Source organism: Pleurodeles waltl, chromosome 4_1 (genome assembly GCF_031143425.1).
Source record: "Pleurodeles waltl isolate 20211129_DDA chromosome 4_1, aPleWal1.hap1.20221129, whole genome shotgun sequence".
Taxonomy (NCBI): domain Eukaryota; kingdom Metazoa; phylum Chordata; class Amphibia; order Caudata; family Salamandridae; genus Pleurodeles; species Pleurodeles waltl.
In genome coordinates this window covers 228,645,991-228,664,627 of record NC_090442.1, presented here as the reverse complement: position 1 = coordinate 228,664,627, position 18,637 = coordinate 228,645,991, and the positions used below count along the sequence as shown (strand labels likewise).

The 18,637-nt window shown below is 47.7% G+C and overlaps 1 protein-coding gene across 2 annotated transcripts in view; it reads left to right on the top strand.

Annotated features, from left to right (window-relative positions):
* The window catches only part of OVCH1 (ovochymase 1), a 1,177,845-nt gene that overhangs the window by 964,272 nt on the left and 194,936 nt on the right, over nt 1–18,637 (top strand). For both annotated transcript variants that reach the window (XM_069228188.1, XM_069228187.1), the window contains one exon: nt 16,470–16,703. In XM_069228188.1, the coding sequence (XP_069084289.1) occupies nt 16,470–16,703 (234 nt within the window). The remainder of the gene's footprint in view (nt 1–16,469; nt 16,704–18,637) is intronic.

Sequence of the window (18,637 nt, the reverse complement as noted above, 5' to 3'; positions counted from 1 at the left end):
ACTCCACATCCTTAAGGGACAGGCTTAACAGAAACACCACGTATCTGCCATGCCATCAAACAGAAGGAACACCAGTCACAATGAGGACTATCAATACAGATTAATTTACCTTGATACGTGCAATGTTTCGAGCACGGGCCACCGCCCACACCACCATTGTAAAACTTGTGATAAGTTGCAATGAGCTTAAATAGCAGATGAATGGTCCGAAATCGGCGATCCTGTGCTGCGTGCTTACCGACCACCTCCATTGACATCGCGCGCCGCGTTACCTGAAGATCCCAAAACATTGTAAGATATATGGACCATCCAGGAGTCCTTAAGTATCATTCCGTGTTCTTGATATGTTCAAATACAATCATGTGATAACCCAATATAATTTAACATTGCATGTTACATGCTATGTTACCCAGCTGATTCCTGGCGGCCCTCATGAGATTTTCAGTCTCATTCATATACCGTTTCATCGGGACAGCTCACCCTCCCCATAACCCCCACAAAGGGGCTCATTTCAAATTCTGGCCAATGTCGGAAAATATATCAAATCAAACGTGAGAAACCTCCATCACATCTGTGCTACACTGGTGAGGTGAAAGCTCTAACAAAGTGGTACTTTGGCCACATCATGGTACACTGAATTGTTGTTATAAATAAATAAAAACAAAATATAAAAAAAGTGGAACATAAACACAAGTGAAAAGCAAACTTCTGGCCCCTGCATCATCAGCCTGCCAAACCTGAGAGATTGAACTGTGCGCATGTATGCTGCGACATTGAGTCATGGAAAAGATAGTTTGATAATGAGACCATACATATTTCAACTTATGCAGTAGCTCATTATAAGAAGTGATGAGTCTGTTGTGACCACGCCCCACGCTCCGTAGCCGACAAATCCAGCTTGCCTCATTTGCCGAAGTGACAACTCCCCATCGCCACCTCTTGTTCTCATTGGTGCATGGTTGAAACCATGGAACCAAATCTTTGTATTGGCTTCATAATGTTAAGTAAAATGGAGTGTCACAGGATGTCACAGGTCCCTGTTCCCAAACGCCCGCACATGTTTCTGAATGTGATGCTTCAGTGACCTTATCATGCTACCTACATAAATCGGGTCGCATTCGCATCCCATTACATAGGTGCCATATTTATTATTGCAATTTATGAAATGTTTAATTTCGTAGGTTCATTTGGTGTTACACAAAAAGTGTTTGATTCTGTTCTTACCCATTGGGCACATATCACGCTCATGCATGTGTAGAGTCCACTAGGGGTGTATGACGACCATTTTGAAGCACTCCTATTTGTCGCTACATGACTGGGACATTGCTGATCCCTAATAGTCCTGCCTCTGCGATAGATAACGGTGGGTCTGGTACTGATATGTGTAGTCCCAGGAATGTCTGTAAGCAGGTGCCAATGTTTGCGTAGTATTTAAAGAATGCCCCCACTGTGCATAGTGTACTTGATGATAAAGGCTGCATTATTACGTTTGCTCCTCTGTCGTGTTCTCTTGGTCAAAGTAATGGCCCTATCTACACCCCGTATCCTTTACTCCGCCTTCCTTAGCATCAGCCTGTCAACCTCTATCTAGGAAGTGTTGCTTCACTACTTCTGTGGCCTGTGAAATTCTTCTCACCACTCAATTACAGCGTATGCAAACCAATTCGCATATGATATATTATTGTCAGATCTTGAGCGCTGGAAGTGTGTAAAATGCTGTTGCACGCAGTACTTTTCGTAAACACGGTACTCTGAATCCTACGCTCTTCTACATAGAATTGCAGATCTAAAAAATCAATTATGTCTACTATGATTTATGGTAAGCTTGACATTGTATGGATTATCATTTAAATATACATGGTAATCTAGCAGCTGTTCCACCAAACCCTTCCATGGCACAATGAAGTCATCTACATACCTCCCTCAAAAGACCAGACGTTCAGTCCGGGGGGAGGCATGGCGGGCCCAGGCATGCTCCCTCTCATACCTAGTCAGGACTTTTCTTATCCTCTTCAGTGCTGCCTACACTACTCATACCAACTATTACTTTTGTTAACACTCGAATACAGATGACAAGCAACACTCACAATAGGAAGCAAGCTGCAGACATAGTCTTTATGGGGCCTCCATAATCCTCGTAAAAGCAAGCAGGTTCTGCAGTTTTTGACCAGACATGGTGTACATGGCCTTTCTGCAGTAAATGCACGCTTTTGCCACCACATGGGGCCCGCACCATTATTTTTCTAGCTGTAATACATACTCCCGAGGTGTTTGTATTCTGATACATAAGCATACATAAAAGCCTCCTATTCCAACCAGATGCTGACTATATTGAAGTGGGCAGATGTGTACTGTTTGCAGGGGTGCTTGCGGGACAAATGCATACACCCCTATCACCAACACACCCGTTTTTCCAGGCCCTACAATCCCATATAGACCACTTTGTGGTCAATCACATCATTCTTGGGGGTGATTTCAACATACTATACCCTATGCTTGACACCTCAGCCACAGCTCCTACTGTTAAGCCCTGCTCACTGAAAATCCTTAGACAATCTGACACACCTATACATTATTAGATCCCTGGCGCCTACATAACGCCGATGCCCAGGCATATACTTTTCATTCCACACCTCATGGCACATGGACCCATATTGACTACTGGCTGCTCTCTGCCACAGTCTCATGGCTTGCCTGTATCACACACCTCCTTTGCACGCTATCTGATCACTCCCTGGTGCTGCTGTCCCTCCATATCCCTATATGAGGAGGTCTGGAGAGACCATGGTGCTTCTCAGATCTGGAACTGCATGACGTGCTCTTCCGCACCAAGCTCCACAAGGCAATCACTGAATATTTTACTTAAAATAATGGCTCAGTTAGCACGCTAGTCAGACTGCTGCACTCACCCAGAACCTCTGCATATATACTTGAATTGCACAGGGATGATGGTACTTGTGCTGTGGGTCCGGCGGAGGTACAGTTTTTCAACTGCTATACTCACCTTTACTCTGCACATCCCACCGTTGGTCATGATGGAAAGCTACCTTGCAGAAACAGCAATGGTCTGGCTGACCACGGCCCAACAACAAGTACTTAGTGAGCCTTTCATTACTGAGTTGATAATGCAGGCCATTGATGCCCTAGGTGGTTCTAAAACTCCTGAGCTTGATAGGTTCACTGGGGTGTTCTATAAAGCCTACAAACATGTGCTAGCACCGCACCTTCTTGCTGTATATTCAGAGGCTCTTGAAGTGGGCAGACTCCCACCCATATTGCAGAAGACAGTTATTACTCTGCTTCCCAAGCCAGGCAAAGGCACATACCTGTGTGGCTCCTACCACCCTTTGTGCCTACTCAACTTTTGACAATAAGGTACTAGCGAAGTTAGTAGCCATGTGCTGCTCCCTCCTGATGGATTAAATCCTCTCCCCCCACTCAATCAGGCTTTATCCCTCATCGATCTACTTCTCTAAACCTCTGTACCGTCTCTTCTTGCTAAACAGGGTATCCCCAATTACCTGTCAGCGATTGCATTACTAGACGCAGAGAAATATTTTGATTTCCTTGATGGGTCCTTCCTCAATGCTGCACTTCATAAACTGGGGCTTCCGCTTGGATTAACATCCCTGGTCATGCTGTTATACATGCACTTGACAGCTACTGTATGGCTGAATGGGTCGCTGTCTCATCCTTCCCTTTTGTGAGAGGCCCTGGTCAGAGGGGTCCCCTGTCATCTCCTGCTCTTTATTATAGCAATGGACCCTTAAGTGCACCATCTGCTGGAGAACCACATGCACAGGGTCTTGCAGTATGTTACCAGTCTGTTACTGATGTCCCTATACACAAATGATATTCTACTGTTCATGCATTGTCCTAGTGAAAAACCTAACACCTGTACTTGGGAAGATTGTCTGCTTCGGCAAGTTCTCAGGCTTGCATGTCAGCTGGGGAATATCTGACCTTTTCCTGCTCATATGTCACCACACTGGTGCAAATGGACTTCCCCTAAAGTGGTGTAACGAATCCATCCACATACACTGCGACAAAGTACAAGTCGTATGCCTGAACTACGGACCAGCAAGTGATAAACTGATCACACAAGTGAACCACTGGATCCGCCTTTGTCAATGACAGTCCTTATCTCGCTAATCAAAATGGTGTGCTGCCCCAATTCCTATATCTGTTTCTATACTTACCCATTCCACTTAGAAATTATTTGACATCCTCCGTAGATTATTACTGCAGGTCATATGGGTGGACAGGCGCTCCCGCGTTTGATGGGAGGTTTTGGTTCTCATGTGTGAGAGCAGCAGATTCAGGGTACTACATTTTCAACTTGATCTCGCAGCCCAAGGTCAGTTTGCCTACCATTGGTATCATCCCAATGCCCACCTCCCCTACTCCATTCCAGAATGTGACTTAGCTGCCCTAACACCACTGCGGGCACTTCTCCCACTGGGAGTCCCCCTAGATCTCAGATATTCACACCTTATCAACCACTAGCAGGGTTTGGTCCAAATTCACCCGTCTTCTAAGCAGTGAGTTACTCTACTCCCCCGCAATAACATTGGCCAACCACCCCCTGCTTCCCTTTACACAAGACACTAGTTCAGCTTACTTTGACTGTCTAAGTTCTTTACACATTTGGTGATGTATTTTCAAATGGCCATGTATTCCCCCACATGGAAGATGAACGCTTTTCCAATGCCACATACTTGGAACACTTGGTTCTAAGACTGCTTCAAAATGATCTGTGCTCAATTCCCATCATACCCACTGGCCCCAGCAGACTTCATGCCCTTAACTCTGGTTATTCCTGAGGATTCAGGTGCTAGGCTTACCTCCAAACTTTACCAGACCTGTATTGACCTCATCCCTGTGTCTGACCTGAAACTCGGAACTACCTGGGAAGCAGAAGTCAGGCACCCACTATTCAATAAAATTTGGTTGGCTTGTTGTTCCCAATAGTTTCTTTTAACCACTGGCAAAAGCTTCTACATTTTAAATTCCTTAGCAGGGTATCTCCATGCCTGCTAGGCTGGCATGTGTAGACCCCTCCCACTCTTCCCACTTCCCTAAATTTCACATGCACATGGCCAACCTCCCACACATGACCTGGGCATGCAGCGGCTTTGCCCTTCCTTGGACTGATGTGTTCCCTTGTCTCACTTATGATGGCTTATTGTGCTTAACCAGACCTCATTCCATCTCTGCTGGGCTATGTGGGAGGTGTCCCTAAAGATGTGAGGTGCTTCACTGCCATGGCCCTGCTCCTGGCTAAAAGGGATTTAGCACTACACTGTGGTAGTAAACACCCACTCACAATGCAGATGTGGTTGAAGTCACCTACTGTGATAGCACTAGTGAACTGTATGCATCTCTCCAACCACCTTCATCCAGGCCTAAGGACATATGGGAACCATTGAGGGGCTACTTACCCTAAACGACCCACTGCCTGGGGTGTAGCACCTGCGGTTCCTCCTGGTTTGGTCCTCCTGTTTTGTCGTACTAGCTATGCTCTCAAATGGCCTGTATGCCAACATAATGTTTATGCTTTCCTATTTGTTATCAGAACATGTGAAAGTACATTTGTCTCGATTTATACTCTTCTACATCAATTACATACATTGCTGCACTGCACACTTCCCTACCTCGTGGTTGCAAAGTCATGATGAAGAAATTACATAGAATGAGAAAATTAATAAAGTTCTTAAACAATAAAAAAAAAGAAATGTCTGATGGGAGGTGGGAGCAAACGATGGATCCAGGAAGGAATCCGGGTCCTACTGACATAATTGGCTGGCCATAACCTGAAAATGTTGTGGCTGGCAGAGCACGTGAGGCGCATTCTGTTTCCCATTATAACACAGCTGGGGATGGAGAATATCCCAACCATATGGACGATGAGGGTATTTTCATCAAAGGGCATATATTGGCCCCAAATTAAAGTTAAACATCATGCTGTCATACACTGGAATACCAGCCTCAAATGGGCAACTGCAGATCCCATGGATCTGCACTGGCCCTATGGATTCCCAAAACGTTGGATAGTGCCACCTTGAAACTGTAGAAATAAGTTATACTAATTTAAAATTTTAGTTAAAGTTTCAATGTTTGAATTGGGTCTTGAGGGTAAAGATGCATGACACATGCCCAGATTTCACTGCATGTGGCTGACAGACATGCATAGCTGAGCACAGAGCATTACCAGAAGGAACACTCTGATTAGAGTGCAGTGCACAAAAACTAAATTTGGTGTCAGTGAGTCCTGAGGACTGGGCACAGGGCATGGCTTGAGGTCACGCCCTGCACCCAGAATCCACTGATCATAGAGAAGGCCTTGTAGAATGGGTCTAGTGGCATTGGTGCAGGACAAGGTTAGAGATGACACCTTGTACCCAGGCCCCATTACGCCTCTCAAAATTCAGTGAGTCACTTGGCACAGGATATAATTCCTGGAAGACATGTGTTGTCCATATTCTACTGAACATGGTCAGGAGACTCAGGACTGTCAAAAGGTCATCTTCGGGGGCCCAGTACTCTGTACCTACTTTGGATAAGAACAGGACAAGTGCAGTATCCACAGCCTACTGCAGTCTGCAGGTGGTCATGTTTAGTGTCTAGAGCAGGCGTCTCCAACAAATAGCTGGCTTGTAGCTCGCCTGTGAGCCACTAGTAGCTCTCCAGCTACCTGGAAGTAGTTCATCTGTGTGCGCAGCCCAGACGGCAAAATTAGATTCTTTTCCTTGATTGAATTAATACATTTATACCAAAATTGAAAAGTATGTATTACTGTAAAAGAAATGTGTGTACTTTCGAAACTCGCAAGCTGACGTTTGGCGAAAAGTGTATTTAAAGGTGATATTTGAGTGATAAATCATGTAGCATTCAGGGGACTCGTTACTAATATTTCCTTGGTGCCAGTGATATTGCAGCTATGCTTATGTATTACCCATGTAGAGGCAGTCTATTTTGACAAAGCCTTTTTATATTACTGTGAAGCCTGCCTGATGCACTGAGTTCATCACTGCTGGTAATCTCGCATATACTGGCCCCTAATGTAATCTTGTTTGATGGTCCGTTTTGCAACACAAATATTAGTAGCTCGGGGTGATCTTTATTAAACATAAGAAGCTTCTGTTACAGAAACAGTCGGAGACTCCTGCTCTAGAGCCTGCCGTATATGGCATAAGGGGGTAAACAGTGGGACTTTAAGGGGGTACGCCTTGGTACAGGTTATGACTTGAGGCGTTGCTCTTTGCCTGTGGCCCTCTCAAGACTGAAAACTATGAAGCACGTATTGTGGACTTGGCCATGCCCTGCACTGGAAATCACTGCACTTGACAAAGCCACGCACTGTTTCTACAATATACTGCACATAGCTGTATCCCAAGGGATTTGGGGGTGTATAAAGGCTGTGCAGTGTGTTCGGCCTGTGTTTATTTCTTACTAGGCATTAGCCAAAACTGGGTTTGGAGGGTGGATGGGGGCCGTGCACGGCACCTAGGACCCTATTCATGGACGTCTACACTTTTCACCCTGAAAATTGCCACAGAATGTGGTTTCTGATAACGCACTATATCTGATAGACTTCTAGTTGCAGATTCCTTACCTTAGAATTTTCTCCCAGGCATCCGACTGGGTCCGGAGATTTTTTCTTCGAGCAATACCCTTGCGCGCCGGTAGGTGGCGTTGGTCGAAGTCGTGGTCGCCGTGATGATGTCGGGAGTAGTACATAGACGCCGCACTCGCGCAGTTACATCAGTTCTTTTCTTTCCGTGCCACGGGCTGATCCGAGAGAGAGCTACCCTCGGCTATTTTTTGGCCAAATTCGACCGTTTTAAAAACTTTTTTGGTGCAAACTTGGTGCATCGAGGATGTCCCCGAAGACCGGGTTCAAGCCCTGCAAGGACAGTCACCGCATGATGTCGGACCCTCATCGTGTCTGTCTGTTGTGCCTCGAGTGCGACCATGACCCAAAGTCGTGCTCTGAGTGCCGGGCGATGCATCCGAAGGCGGGAGCGGTCCCTAAAGCTGATGGTGGCCCGGCACACGACTCCGCGTAAGTCTCGCTCTCGCTCGAGAGGAAGGTCTCTAGATCGGTCGCGGAGCCACCACCACTCGTCGTCATCAATCGTCTGGTCACAGTAAGAAAAAGAAGTCTAAGTCCCATCACTCTCCGACCTCACCCCGTCGCTCGGCCGACGCGGGACGAGCGTCAACGAAGTAGGCCTCCGTCCTCGGAGCCTACGCCTGGGTCGGCTCTGCGCTTCCCTGAGTATCCTAGAGCGACCCCCGCCCAATTCCAAGAGCTTTACGAGGCCATGCGCCTCATCTTTGGGCGTGCCGACCCCGATACGGTGCCTTCGGGCCCACGGGGCTTGGCAGAGGGGCCTTTGGATTCCGTGGCTTCGGCCCCAGCCACCGAGGTTGCCTCCAGATCCGTGCGCGGATCCGCCCCGAAGCCGGTCGCACAGTCGAGACCTTACCCGGCGCCGGGTCGTTTAGCGACGCTCTCGACGTCGGTAGTGCACACTATCGACCCCATTATCATCCCCGACGACTGACTTGGAGCGGCGTCGGCTGACGCCGCCATCGGCTTCGGTGGGCCCTATTCGGCCAAGATCGGATTCTGACCCATTTCCTATGGGTACGAATATGGGGAGGAATTGGAGGGGTCCCTGGACCCTTATGAATACCAGGAAGGCCCTGCTATGGACTGGCACAGGATGTGGGCGAAGCCAGTGGTCTTGATACTTCTCCGGACTCTGGCATGCTGTCTCCTCCTACCGTGGTTACGGTGGAGGGAGCTACCTATGGTATGGTGGTTAGTAGGGCGGCTGAGGTCCTTTCCCTTGAGCTATCTAATGTCAAAGTCCGGTCTAACCTCCTGACGGAGGTGCTTCAGCCTGGGGCTTCTACTTCTGAACCCCTTCTTCCATTTAATGAAGCAGTCACTGACGTCCTTTTGGGTACGTGGTCCAAACCCAACACAGGGGCACCTGTGAACAGGACGATCACCCTCTGTCATCGGCCTGCGCCAAACGACCCGAAGTTCCTGTCCCAACATCGTACGCCTGAGTTATTCAGGCGTCGTCTTCTTCTGGCGCGTTCCCTTCTGCACCCCCGGATAGGGAATCCAAAAGGCTGGAACAGTTTGGTAAGAAGTTTTCTTCCTCCAGCCACGCGCTGCAGTCCGTGAACACTGCATGCCTTTTGGGCCTGTGGAATACAGTTGCACAAGTCCTGCCGCAGATACCGGAGGAGGCCCGTGCTATTGTTTCCCAAGCAGTCAAAGACGGGAGAGACGCGGCAAAGTTCACCATCCGTTGTGGGCTGGATACGACCGACTCTATGGGCAGATCGGTTGCTACGACAGTGGCCTTGAGGTGCCATGCCTGGTTACGTTCTTCTGGTTTTTCGGGGGATGTCCAACAGTCACTCATGGACATGCCCTTTGATGGTACCTGTAGGAAGCTGGCTCTGCATATACTAGTTCAAAGTAAGAATTAGTGTGCACAGAGTCCAAGAGTTCCCCTTAGAGGTAAGATAGTGGCAAAAGTAGATCATTCTAATGCTCTATTTTGTGGAAAGTGTGGTCGAGCAGTATGCTTATCAGAGGGTAGTGTTAAGCATTTGTGGTACCCACACAGGCAATAAATGAGGAACACACACTCAGACTGATTCCAGGCCAATAGGTTTTTATATAGAAAAATATATTTTCTTAGTTTATTTTAAGAGCCACAGGTTCAAGATTTACAAGTAATACTTCAAATGAAAAGTATTTCACTCGGGTATTCTAGGAACTTTCAATAATCACAATAGCATGTACAGTTTTGACAAAAATGGCAATGAGCTATTTTAAAAGTGGACACAGTGCAAAAATCAACAGTTCCTGGGGGAGGTAAGTAATTAAGTTCACAGGTAAGTAAACCACTTACGGGGCTCAAAGTTGGGTCCAAGGTAGCCCACCGTTGGGGGTTCAAGGCAACCCCAAAGTTACCACACCAGCACCTCAGGGCCCGTCAGGTGCAGAGGTCAAAGTGGTGCCCAAACGCATAGGCTTCAATGGAAACAGGGTGCCCCGGTTCCAGTCTGCCAGCAGGTAAGTACCCGTGTCCTCGGAGGGCAGACCAGGGGGGTTTTGTAGGGCACCGGGGGACACACAAGCAGGCACAAAGTACACCCTCAGCGGCACAGGGGCAGCCAGGTGCAGAGTGCAAACAGGCATCGGGTTTCAGATAGGAATCAATGGGGAGACCTGGGGATCTCTTCAACGATGCAGGCAGGCATGGTGGGGGGGGGGGGCTCCTCGGGGTAGCCACCACCTGGGCTAGGCAGAGGGTCGCCGGGGGGCTGCTCCTGCACTGGAGTTCGGTTCCTTCAGGTCCTGGGGGCTGCGGGTGCAGTGCTGGTTCCATGCGTCGGGTTCCTTGTTGCAGGCAGTCGCAGTCAGGGGGAGCCTCTGGATTTCCTCTGTAGGCGTCGCTGTGGGGGCTTAGGGGGGTCAACTCTGGCTACTCACGGGCTCGCAGTCGCCCCTGTAGGGTTAGTTCCCTACCCTGTAGGGTTAGTTTTCCGCAGGTCGAGCCTGGGGTGTCGGGTGCAGAGTGGAAAGTCTCACGCTTCCGGCACGAAATGTGGGGACTTTAAAGCTGCTTCTTTGTTGCAGAAAGTTGCAGTTTGTTGAACAGGGCTGCTGTTCTCGGGAGCTTCTTGCTCCTTTAGATGCAGGGCAGTCCTCTTAGGCTTCAGAGGTCGCTGGTCCCTGTTGGATGCGTCGCTGTTGCAGTTTTCGTCAAAGTAGGGAGACAGGCCGGTGGGGCTGGGGCCAAATCAGTTGTCGTCTCCGTCTTCACTGCAGGGCTTCAGGTCAGCAGTCCTTCTTTAGGTTGCAGGAATCTGTCTTCCTCGGTTCTGGGAGCCCCTAAATACTTAATTTAGGGGTGTGTTTAGGTCTGGGAGGGCAGTAGCCAATGGCTACTGTCCTTGAGGGTGGCTACACCCTCTTTGTGCCTCCTCCCTGTGGGGAGGAGGGGGCACATCCCTAATCCTATTGGGGGAATCCTCCATCCTCAAGATGGAGGATTTCTAAAAGTAAGTGTCACCTCAGCTCAGGACACCTTAGGGGCTGTCCTGGCTGGGGGGTGACTCCTCCGTGTTTTCCTCATTATCTCCACCAGTCTTGCCCCCAAAAGTGGGGGCAGTGGCCGGAGGGGTGGACATCTCCACTAGCTGGGATGCCCTGTGGCGCTGTAACAAAGGGGGTGAGCCTTTGAGGCTCACCGCCAGGTGTTACAGTTCCGGCAGGGGGAGGTGAGAAGCACCTCCACCCAGTACAGGCTTTGTTCCTGGCCACAGAGTGACAAAGGCACTCTCCACATGTGGCCGGCAACATGTCTGGTGTGTGGCAGGCTGGCAAAAACTAGTCAGCCTACACTGGAAGTCGGTTATGTTTTCAGGGGGCATCGCTAAGATGCCCTCTTAGTTTAAATTTTGCAATAAATTGTACACTGGCATCAGTGTGCATTTATTGTGCTGAGACGTTTGATACCAAACTTCCCAGTTTTCAGTGTAGCCATTATGGTGCTGTGGAGTTCGGGTTTGACAAACTCCCAGACTATATACTCTTATGGCTACCCTGCACTTAGTGTCTAAGGTTTTGCTTAGACACTGTAGGGGCATAGTGCTCATGCACTTATACCCTCACCTGTGGTATAGTGCACCCTGCCTTAGGGCTGTAAGGCCTGCTAGAGGGGTGACTTACCTATGCCATAGGCAGTGTGAGGTTGGCATGGCACTCTGAGGGGAGTGCCATGTCGACTTAGTCTTTTTCTCCACACCAGCACACACAAGCTGTGGAGCAGTGTGCATGTGCTGAGTGAGGGGCCCCTAGGGTGGCATAAGTCATGCTGCAGCCCTTAGACCTTCCCTGGCATCAGGGCCCTTGGTACCAGGGGTACCAGTTACAAGGGACTTACCTGGGTGCCAATGGTGGAGACAAAGGTACAGTTTAGGGAAAGAACACTGGTGCTGGGGCCTGGTTACCAGGGTCCCAGCACACTCAAGTCATAACTTAGCATCAGCAAAGGCAAAAAGTCGGGGGGTAACCATGCCAAGGAGGCATTTCTTTACAGCATCCGTGTCTTCGGAGACAAAGTGGACTCTGCCTTGGAGAGGTTCAAGGAGTCCAGGGCTACGGCTCGGTCCCTTGGCCTTTCTGCCGCCACACGCCCCCCACAGTCCGCTTTTTGTCCCTTTCGTGGCCACGGAAGGGGCGACCTGTCGCGTCCTCAACCCAGCCACCGGGCCATGCACAATAGACAGCCTATGCGTGGCCAGGGGCGCAGAATCCCACGTGGTCATGGGACAGGGAACCAGAGGTCTGTCCAGTCCACCCCTGCCCCCGCAGCAGCCTCCAAACCTTCCTAGTCCATCCCCTCACTCCCGCCCAGTAGGAGGCAGAATCCGCCATCACCTGCCCCACTGGGAACATATCACCACAGACGGGTGGGTTTTGCAAATAATTCGGAAGGGCTACTCCCTCCCTTTCGAATCCGCACTACCACACATGCCACCATCTTTCCATCCCCTTTCAGAGGATCATTTGGTGCCTCTCTGCCAGGAAGGCGCCACTCTCTTGGCCAAGTGAGCTATAGAAAGGGTCCCTGTGCCAGAAGTAGGTCGTGGTTGTTATTCCCACTACTTTCTGATACCAAAGAAGGACAAAGGCTTGCGCCCTATCCTAGATCTTCGGGACCTGAACTACTTCCTCAAGAAGTTCAAAATGCTCACCCTGGCTCAGGTGTTCTCTGCCTTAGACCCAGAAGACTGGATGGTAGCGTTGGACTTGCAGGACGCTTATTTCCACATCGCCCTCCTGCCTGCCCACAGATGTTACCTACGATTCGTGGTAGGTCACGAGCACTTTCAGTTTACCGTGCTCCCTTTCGGCCTTACCAGTGCCCCTCGGGTGTTCAAAAAAGTGATGGCAGTGGTTGCAGCTCATCTGCGCAGGTTAGGGGTCTCAGTCTTCCCCTACCTAGACGACTGGCTGTTGAAGGCGCCTTCACCCTAGACAGTGGTCTCACACCGCCAGACTACGGTGAACCTCCTGCACCAGCTGGGGTTCACTTTCAAGGTGCCAAAGTCGCACCTGACTCCCTCTCAGACGCTCCCTTTCATCGGGGCAGTTCTGGACACAGTGCGGTTTCGGGCTTATCCTCCCCAAAAGCAAGTCCAAGACATTCAGGCTATGATTCCGATCTTTCAGCCTTGGTCTTGGGTTTCACTGAGACAGACTCTGAGGCTGCTGGGCCTCTTTGCCTCCTGCATCCTGCTAGTAACACATGCCTGGTGGCATATGCGGGCTCTGCAGTGGGGCTTGAAGTTCCCGTGGGCACAACATCAGGGGAATCTCTCTGACATGGTCCAGATCTCAGAGGGGACTGCGAAAGACCTGCAGTGGTGGCTTTCGAGTCTCAATTGGGTCAATGGCAGATCCCTCTCCCTTCCCCAACCAGATCTCTCAATAGTGACAGATGCGTCGCTTCTGGGTTGGGTCGGCCACATGGGAGAGGCGGAGATCAGAGGCCTCTGGTGGAGTCTGAACTCCACATAAACATGCTGGAGCTCCGAGCGATCAGACTTGCGTTGAAAGCATCCTTCCCTCTCTCAAAGGGAAATTGGTGCAGGTGTTCATGGACAACACTACCGCCATGTGGTACTCCAACAAACAAGGCGGGGTAGGGTCCTTGACCCTATGTCAGGAGGCACTACGCCTCTGGACATGACTGGAACATCAGAGCATTATCCTGATGGTTCAACATCTGGCGGGCTCTCAACGCCAGAGCAGACGAACTCAGCCGCCAACGCACTGTCGATCACAAATGGCGTCTCCATCCGGAGGTGGCGCAAGGTCTTTTTCTCAAGTGGGAAGAGCCTTGGTTAGATCTGTTCGCCTCCGCAGAGAACACGCAATATCAGCTATTTTGCACGTTGGAGTTTCCAAGGCGGCACTCGCTCGGAGACGCTTTTCGTCTCGAGTGGAACTCTGGCCTCCTTTACGCCTATCCCTCTTCTGCCCAGAGTTCTCAAGAAGATCAAGAGCGACCGGGCCCAAGTTATTTTGGTGGCTCCAGACTGGGCTCGAAGAGTGTGGTATCCCGAGCTACTGAGCATGTCCTTCAATCCTCCACTCAGACTGCCTCTTCGGGCAGATCTTCTGTCACAGCAGCAGGGGACGGTCCTCCACCCGAACCTGTCCAACCTCCACCTTCATGCGTAGAGATTGAGCGGCAACAGTTGATGGCATTTGCCCTTCCACCCGAAGTCTGCAATGTTATCTTGGCAGCCAGGCGTCCCTCAACTAAAACTGTATACACCTGTCATTGGAATAAATTTGTGGCATGGTGCACCAACAAATCTGTTGACCCCCTACCTGCCCCTCTTTCAGAGGTTCTTCTATTCATTCTTTCCTTCGCCCAGCAGGGCTCTGCATTGGGCACCCTTAAGAGGTATCTGTCTGCCATTTCTGCCTTTCTTAGGCTTCCTGATCAGCCCTCACTCTTTAAATCTCCTCTTGTGAGTAGATTCTTGAAGGGGCTCACCCACTTATTTCCTCCCACTCCCTTCATCATGCCTCAGTGGGATCTTAATCTTGTACTTACTTTCTTGATGTGTACTCCTTTTGAGCCTATGCATTATTGTCCCTTACGGCTCCTCACATTCAAAACTGTCTTTCTTATCGCCATCACCTCTGCTCGCAGGGTGATTGAGCTTCAGGCCCTTTCTTCAAAACCTCCGTACTTGTCCGTACACCCTGACAAAGTGGTGTTACGCACTAGAGCTTTCTTTCTAAGGTGGTTACACCGTTCCATGTCGGCCAGTCCATCACTTTGCCTACCTTCTACGCACCCCCACATCCTTCCCATGAGGAGGAGAGACTCCACCAACTGGACCCAAAAAGAGCGTTGGCGTTCTATCTCAATCGTACTAAGGACTTCCAGGTGGACGATCAACTATTTGTTGGTTATGTGGGTGCGAAGAAAGGGAAGGCGGTGCAGAAACGTACCATCTCTCGATGGGTGCTTCTTTGCATCAAAATGTGCTACGCCTTGGCAAAAAAGCAACCTTCAGAAGGCTTGCAGGCTCATTCTACCAGGGCCACTGCTGCATCCACTGCGTGAGCACGCAGAGTTCCTGTCCTGGACATCTGTCAGGCAGCTACGTGGGCATCCCTGCACACGTTTGCTAAACATTACTGCCTGGACAGTCCGGTCTGTCGGGATGGCTACTTTGGTCGTTCGGTCCTGCAGGACATTCTAGTATGATCTTAGTTCGCAGCCCACCACCGAGGATGGCATTGCTTTGGTATCTATTCTAAGGTAAGGAATCTGCAACTAGAAGTCTCTATCAGATGTACAAGTTACTTACCTTCAGTAACTAAATATCTGGTAGAGACATATTCTAGTCGCAGATTCCTTACCGCCCACCCATCCTCCCTGCTTGTGAACTGATTTCTAGGGACAGGGATTCCCCCTTTCAGGTCCTTAGCTCTGGTGCACCAATATCAGTGTTCTTAGTGGCTCTGCGCTCTGGCATGGAAAGTCCTTAAAAGAAACTGACATCACTGCACGAGGGCGGCGTCTATGTACTACTCCCGACGTCATCACGGCGACTAAGACGCCTGCAGAGTCGACCGACGCGCAAGGGTATTACTCGAAGAAAAAATCTCCGGATCCAGACTGACGCCTGGGGGAAAATTCTAAGGTAGGGAATCTGTAACTAGAATATGTCTGTACCAGATATTTTGTTACCAAAGGTAAGTAACTTGTACGTCAAGCTTCTGCCTCACTGGACTAAAGTCTGTGCGTAGGGGCTGTCGTGTATGCTCATAGGACATGGCGATAGTTTACAAACTAAAAGGCTTTGTGCCTCCTTGCCTAGTGTGCACTTAGCATATCTTTAGTTTTCTCATCCTGCTAGACTGGATGGGAGGCGTTTAATATTTGCAAGAATCAAACTGCTAGTGTACAATGCTGAAAATAATAACTTCTCAAAACGTATCTGTATTGGCTTCAGTAAAACAATAAAAATATACCCTACTTCTTAGGTTGGACCCTTTTTTTAAATGTAAAAGCTCTCACTTGCATCTTTAACATCAATGTTTTTTCCACACAAATTGACTTTTCAGTACTTTTAGAAATTCTCTATAAGTTTGAGGCCTTCATTTTGTAGTGGATGAATGGGTAAATAATTTAACACTATGGTAAGTAAGTTTTCTAATAATTGTAACACTACGTCTGTGTGACATAGCTCGAATGGCTATTTCGTTCTAAGATTATATTTAGAAAATTGATTATTAATGGTTGCCTGTACGACTTCAGCTTTATAAAGTGAACAAGTATCAAACCAAAGTGCACTTTCAGGTCGGTATACTAATTCCCTCCTATATGTTCTTCCAGATTGTCCAGTTTTAGACATGATTCCAGTTGTCAGCCGTGGGTCAGTGGATGTCGCATCGCCCTACTATCCCAGCACTTACCCTAACAAACGTGACTGCAAGTGGGCCATATATTCTCAATCAGGAAAGCAATTAAAGCTGGACATCCACGATCTTGGAACCGAGTATTCTCCTAACTGTGCTTTCGATTGGCTGAGGATTTACGATGGACCAAATACTAGTTCCCGGTTGCTAGGTAAGGTTCAACAACGTGTTTTTGTTGTGCTACACAATGTAAATGACTTGATGAAAACTATTTAAATTGTAATGTAATACCTATGCATATGAAACGTCTGATGCTAGGATTAGTTTTACAACCAAAAATTAACTTCGACTGGAATGTGGGTGCAATGTAAAGAAATTCAAATATTTGAGGGAGAAAACGTTTAAAAAGGAATTAAAATTGCTGTTCAAGATGAAAGATGCGAGGATAGGGCATTGACTCAGATTTGGTGGAAATAAACAATCTTATCTTAGAGGATGGCGTGGTTTATCCTCCAGTTTTCTAACCCAATAGCTTTCACGCCTTTATAGTATTTCGTGCTGCATTAGTGGATGCATTTACTTCCCCCATTTGGGGGTCAGGAGGTCATCCCTATATCAGACCATTTTAAAATACAGCAATGTATTGTATGTACATAAAAATGACTAGATTAAAATGTAATGAAATCAGTAACGTTGCTAGGGAAACATGGTTATTTAACGATTGATTAAAACACACTGCATTGGAGGCTTACAGTTTAGCTGCTACGTAAATCAATTACTGTAATTTAAAGGTATAGAGCCTTCCACCCTCTATCTTTCTGTGTATCAAGTCCCTGTTGAAGTACTCTTTGCAAGACTACCTGTATGTTAGCTGATTCTGTGTTTTACACAGTACTACATAAATGGCAACACTTGAGAGCCCCAAGAGGGAGATTTAGTGTTAAAACCTGGGTATACTGAATTGCCCTGTTTATTTGGAGAGGACTTTTAAGCAAGAGAAAGCTAAAGCAGTGTTGACCGCAAGATCAAGATGCACCCATCAGGATCAAAAGTATCTGCATGTATAGTGATGTGGTGATAACATGCAGCTGCATACACGTAGCTATATTGTGCTTTCTCTAGTCATTAAAGGCTGAAGATATTTTTGGCTTAAACTTTACCTAGATAGGAATTTCCATGTTAACATTTACCTAATTTGTAGCACAGTAAGACCAGCAAAGCGATAGGCTATGTATTAAAAAATGCTCATGCATATTGTTTCCATTATTTATTAAACAAAAACAGAAGTATCCAATATGAAACACAGGATGAACTGTCATGAATTAAACAGTTCAAAAAATTACAAGATACCGAAAATAACTTGAATATACTGTCAACCGAAGGAAAGGTAAAAGCATCATAGATATTAAACATACATTGAGGCACTTTTCTTGACCAGGTTTCATCTATTGGTCTGCTACAGTGCCACTCACGTTTTGCTTGCCCTACCACAGCATACAGTATAAGGCTATTGACCAGCCCATTTTACCCATAGGCTCCCTTCACGTTCAGTGGTTGGACAAAGCCCTTGATATTGTTCACATGTGCATATAAACTTAAGTTGCAAAGCTGGTTGAGAGCATGTTTTTATTTTAATTACTTTTTCTATTGACTTAAAATGTTAGATACTTTTGTCTTAACTCCTTTTAGAAGTGTTATAATCTTTTTAAGTTTTGTAACTTTATAGGTGCTGACGATTTGGTGCCTGGTTGTCCTGTGATTTATTCTGGTCTCCTTCACAAATAATAAAATGCAAGAAGCAACTGAAAGGCTTGGTATTTAAAAAAACAATTAAAAAAAACAAACAGGACAGCTGAATCGGTGAATGGTTTTTCAAATTATTTTTATTATTTCACGCATTAGGCACATTTACGTAAAGGCCTATTTTCTTTTTGTGGCATATGCTTACAGTAATAAACAACCATCATGCTAAGGCCAGACCTATTGACTTTGTCAGTCCTTGCTTTTGAACGTATCACAGTAGTAATTAAAACCATTTTGGAATACATATTCAGCCTCAATTTTGTCACGAATATTGGATGCTGAAACTCTGGTCATTTATTAAAACTCTGAAGCTACAGTAGAACGTTGAAGATTCATCGAAGA